Source organism: Bidens hawaiensis, unplaced genomic scaffold (genome assembly GCF_021521415.1).
Source record: "Bidens hawaiensis isolate Kalapana, Puna unplaced genomic scaffold, B.hawaiensis_p1.1 tig00008376_1, whole genome shotgun sequence".
NCBI classification, from domain to species: Eukaryota; Viridiplantae; Streptophyta; class Magnoliopsida; order Asterales; family Asteraceae; genus Bidens; species Bidens hawaiensis.
This window is the reverse complement of record NW_027491594.1, coordinates 455,073-460,146: the sequence shown is the minus strand read 5'-3', so window position 1 is coordinate 460,146 and position 5,074 is coordinate 455,073. Positions and strand designations below refer to the sequence as shown.

The window sequence follows — 5,074 nt, the reverse complement described above, 5'->3', positions numbered from 1 at the left end:
AGAACAAAAGAAAAAAGGGATCTTTGTCAAACAAAATGGTTATGCAAAGAAGATTTTGCAGTTAGCAGAACTAGAAGATTGCAATGCAACTAAGATACCCATGGAAGCTGGTTTGAAATTGTATAAAGATGAAGGAGGTGATGATGTTGATCCAACAGTTTATAGGAAGTTGGTTGGTTCACTAAGGTACTTAACTCAACTAGGCCTGATATATGTTATGCAGTTGGGTGTGTTAGTAGATTCATGCAGTGTCCAAAAGAAGCTCATATGAAAGCAGTTAAGTATTTGCTAAGATATGTGAAAGGTACTCTTGATTATGGCATAAAGTATGGGAGGCATGTTGGTGGTGGTTTGGTGGGTTTTAGTGATAGCAATCATCTAACAGATAATGATGATGGAAAGAGTACTAGCGGTAATGTGTTTTACTTCAATGATTGTTTAGTGTCTTGGCATTCACAAAAGCAACAAACAGTTGCATTGTCCTCTTGTGAAGCAGAGTTCATGGCTGCAACTTCTGCAGCATGTGAAGCTCTTTGGTTACAAGGATTAATTCAAGATATCACAGGAAAGAAACAAGAAGCTGTGGTGATTTGGCTTGATAATAAGTCTACAATAGCTTTAATGAAAAACCCTGTTTTTCATGGTAGAAGCAAACATATCAACACGAGATATCATTTCATAAGAGAATGCATTGATAAAGGTCAAATTAAGGTTGACTTTGTTAGTGGGAATTTACAAAAGGCTGACATTTTAACCAAAGCTTTGCCAAGGTTAAAGTTTGCAGAACTGAGATATATGTTGGGTGTAGATGAAGCAAACTGGCTGGAATAACTTCTGGAATTAGAGGCTGAGATATATGTTGCCAAGGTTAAAGAGCCATTTAATAAACGAGTCGACCCTTTAAAGCTTAAGTTCTTCCTAAAAATTCGTATTCAATTTTTTTCAGAAAAAAATCATTTAAAATAACATTTAAAGTTTAGTACCTTATTATTTAGTTTCTTCTCTGACTATTTATTTTTAGAAATGAAATAAATTTTCCAACTTAACCCCGTCGCTTGGAAAGAAAAAGGTAGCACCGAAGAAAGGAAAGAGCGAGATGTTGGTTTTTGTTGTTCCCACGAAGCGAGGATGATTTGACCAGCTAATGATGTGGGTCAACTTTTTGTCTTCGGCCAAAAACTTTTTATTGCAGGTCGAGCTTTCGACAAAAAAAAAAAGCGAAACGCATTCTCTTATCTAAGCTTCTTCCATGTACATGAGCTCCCCCCCATTGTAGATGGTTCAACCACGCCTGGTTCCACGAAATGATTGAGAACTACGACAGGGTCGAAATGCATTTGGTTCTAACTTTTCACCAACTCATCATTTTCATCAAGCTTATTTTTGGTAATTTAACCAACCATATAGGGAGGAATGCCACTATATTCATACCTCGATACCACTAGGCTAAAAGTCCCTTTAGCAGTGAACAACTATATTCATTACTATCAACTATCCGTTCAAGACTATAAGTGTGCCCGACTAAGGGCTTGGGTCTCCGAAACAATAAATATACAGGTCGTGTTTTGGCTCACCCTTCAAACCGTCATCTGAGACGGTTAAGGCCTATTACTACTATTACATTTGACACCAAACTTTGGGAATAAATGACATATAAACAACAGAAGTTATAAAAGAAACAAGTTTTTACAAGAATTATTGAAGCACAGAATGTTTATAACTTGAGGATACTAGTTTTGATGTACATGAATAAAAGTGCGCACTTATTTAAGGATCAGCTTTTCCAGCAACTTCTTCATCACTGGAGCCATATTCAGCTTCACTCACTTCATCATCATCACTAGACTTTTCTTCAGGCACAGCCCCTGCATCCTCTGGTTTTGCATACCTCTCGCAGTACTCTGTCAGCGGCTCGGTTTTGTCAGTTTTAACCTTTTTTTTCCAAAATTATTTTTACTAAACTTACCTTTGACTTTTTGCTCATACGCAGCTCGGTCTCGCATCATGAGTGATGCAGCATCTCCATTCAACGGATCAGACGGGTTCGGATACAAAAGAAGCTGCGGAAGGAACACTTCAAACACGTTCACAAGATCTACAAATCCAACATATCAAACAACAATACCCCTGTTAGGATTAACGCGCACACAAAACCGAACACAAACACGAGGATTTAACGTCGTTCGGTCTAAACGGGCCTACGTCCACGAGTGACAAAAGACTAATCTAGGGTTTGTATCTAATTAAACAAGAAATCTAACTGGGGTGGGCTTGGGCCTGACCGCCGCACCCGTCTCCTCTTTTGACTTCATATAATAAACCGGGCCAAACAAAAGGCCTATGAACCCAACCACCCCATCAATCCGCCACAAAAGATTTATTAAAACCAAAACAAAAAACCAAATACTATAGAAGGTAAAGATGATCTACCAAACATCGGACTCCATGTCTGATTGATAACATCCAAGCAAACCGACCCCGACCTGCAACAAACCCATACGTGTTCTCGATTAAACAATACTTATACGTTAACTGTAACTATGCTAAAAAACTCACATTTCATCCACATTCGGGTGGTAAATCTTGTTTATAAATCCAATCGAAGGCGACTTATACGGATATGCATCCGGCAGCTCCACCCGAATTCTCCAAACACCTCCGTAATACGGGCCTGCCTCACCAAACCAAGATTATGCAGCATTAGAACCGATCTCACAATATCACACAATGTTCACATGACTCAACAAACACCCGCGATATTCACATGGTTCAACAGCTTGCTTCTGACATTTAGATCCATCATCCAAATAATACTAACTCTAAAACAAATCAAAAAAGAACCCATTTTTCACAATATAAACCCTAATTCCTAAATGGATTGAATTGGGTAAAACTTAACCTAACATAAAAACACAAACTTTATGGTAATTTGAGAACAACAAAGGTATAAAAAGCAATAAACTTTAGGATCATCAAATACCCAGAAAGATAATAATAATAATAATAATAATAATAATAATAAGGAACGTACTGTCTTTAGGACCATGAAACTGGACATAAAACTCTTGCATACCATCGTTGATCATCTCCACTTTATAGTCACCCATCATCCTAATTTGATACAAAATCAACCACAAGATTATTATTATTATTGATCAAAGCTTAATTAATAATAATAATAATAATAATAATATTACAGCTTCATCAAATCCATCTCTCTGCGTTTGCTAGGGGAAGACATTGTTGCTTTTGCTTGTTGCTTGCAGATGGTTGTTTGTGGGTATGAATGGATGGATGGTTGAGTTGCAGGAGTAGTAGTAGATAGGTGGGTGGGTGGGTGGCGTGCGCGTAAAGGAGATGAGGATTCTTTAAGGCGGTTCAATGACTCACTCACTCACTCACTCACTCACTCTATTTCTTTCTTTAAGAGTTTTCCCTGGATCGAAAAGCGAGTGTATCTTGAAGTGGTGAATTTAACAAGTAACTCATTTGGAGGATTTGTTGGTTGTGCAAAAATATATATATGTGTGATTATGTGTTAAAGCATTTTTAACAAGGTAACGTAAAGGAAACACGTGGAGCGGTGTGGAAAAGAGAAGGAGAATGGAAGGCGGGTGTGGGGATGTGGTGAGAAAAAAGGAATGGTGAAATTAGTGAGAACGAACTATTTGAGACAATAAAGTTTAATTAGAGAATTAGTTGGCCTGCTCAGTTTAAAGTTGGTGATATTGAATGGTACCGATGGAAGTGGGGTAGTAGGAGCACCGGCCACCCCCTTTGTAGTGATGAAAATGTCACATGCCTAAGTAGTACTTCATGACTTGTTTTGTTGGACAACGGCTATATAGCCGTCACAATTTGACCGTTGGACTTGTGAAATATATTATCAACAAGTTCAATCGACTCATCGTCTAGTTACAAGTATTTGTACCTAACAATTTCTCTATGCAAGTTGCTCATGATCGACATGTGCAAGATTACTTTGTTGGATATCTGTTACTGGGCGATGTGTTCAAAAGAAGGTTTTGGATGAGAAAACTACTTTCGTGAATACTTGGTGATATGGAGAGAAACTTTGAATATTTTCAAACTACTTGAGAAGCTATAAAGAAAAGAAGTTTTGCGATACTAAAAAAATGTACACCTGCAATACGTCAACTAACACACAAAAATGTTTCTAATAGATATGATGGGTACTTGCACATGCCTTAAAGAACCCACAACATACCCAACTTAGATGATAATGGAATTGTAGTGCTAAGAAACCCATGACACCCTTTGAGTTGATCTCTTGAAGCCTATTTCACATACTAACGTACCCAATCTAACAACTAGTTTTAATTTTTGTATTTTTTTAAATTTAATCTTGTAATACTTTTTTTGATTTATACACTTGCATTTTATATATTTTTTTTATTAATTTATATTAGTGTTTATGTATTCAATAAAATAATAAAAAAATGGTTTACGAATGAACAAAGATGGATACATGTGTTTAGGTTTAGAGAAGAGACAATGAAAGTCTAATGTGACGCTTATTTGGATGATAGAAAGTTTAGAGGTGTTCGAAGAATAAAAGATGGATTTCCTTAACCTTGATGAGCTCGGGTTATGAACTTATAATCCATAATCCATATTGTGATTATCAAGTTGATTCTATGATTATAAGTCCATTGACCAAATTATGTTACATGCATTCTCATTGTGAGAACTGAGAAGGGTCATTTGGGCGTATCTAAACAGAGACCATGTTTATATATGAATGCAACATAACTTATTTAGATGCTATGCTTACATTTGAATCCAACGTAACTTACATCGACAGTGATACTAAAACACAAATATTTTAATATAATAAATTGGTAAAATTAAACGTAAAATATGTATTATTTTTCAGGTTTTGTATACAAGACAAATTTTACGTGTCACCCAGCTATCACAAATTCATTATTTCAAGAAACAAAAATAGTGTTCACTAACGGACATATCATATAGGCTGTCATACAAATGACCACATATTTTTCATTTTTTACGTACGAGCTTCAAGATTTCTGAATGTCGATCTTGAAATTTT

General features: G+C 36.2%; 1 protein-coding gene across 1 annotated transcript; it reads right to left on the bottom strand.

Moving 5' to 3' along the window:
• Positions 1-1,643: 1,643 nt before the first annotated feature.
• Positions 1,644-3,249, bottom strand: LOC143637719 (ubiquitin-conjugating enzyme E2 5-like). Its single transcript, XM_077105040.1, has 6 exons — positions 3,198-3,249; positions 3,032-3,111; positions 2,557-2,671; positions 2,431-2,483; positions 1,967-2,095; positions 1,644-1,901 (listed from the first exon to the last, which is right to left on the bottom strand). Exons 1-6 carry the CDS (start codon positions 3,239-3,241, stop codon positions 1,768-1,770), a joined length of 555 nt encoding a protein of 184 aa, XP_076961155.1. The 5' UTR covers positions 3,242-3,249; the 3' UTR covers positions 1,644-1,767.
• Positions 3,250-5,074: the final 1,825 nt, after the last annotated feature.

Excerpts from the sequence above, each read along its gene's own strand:
- LOC143637719 (XM_077105040.1), bottom strand. The coding sequence starts at position 3,241 with ATGTCTTCCCCTAGCAAACGCAGAGAGATGGATTTGATGAAGCT. Across the intron at positions 2,672-3,031 it reads GTTTCATGGTCCTAAAGACA|GCCCGTATTACGGAGGTGTT; the intron begins GTACGTTCCTTA and ends TTGGTGAGGCAG. Across the intron at positions 1,902-1,966 it reads GTATGAGCAAAAAGTCAAAG|AGTACTGCGAGAGGTATGCA; the intron begins GTAAGTTTAGTA and ends AGCCGCTGACAG.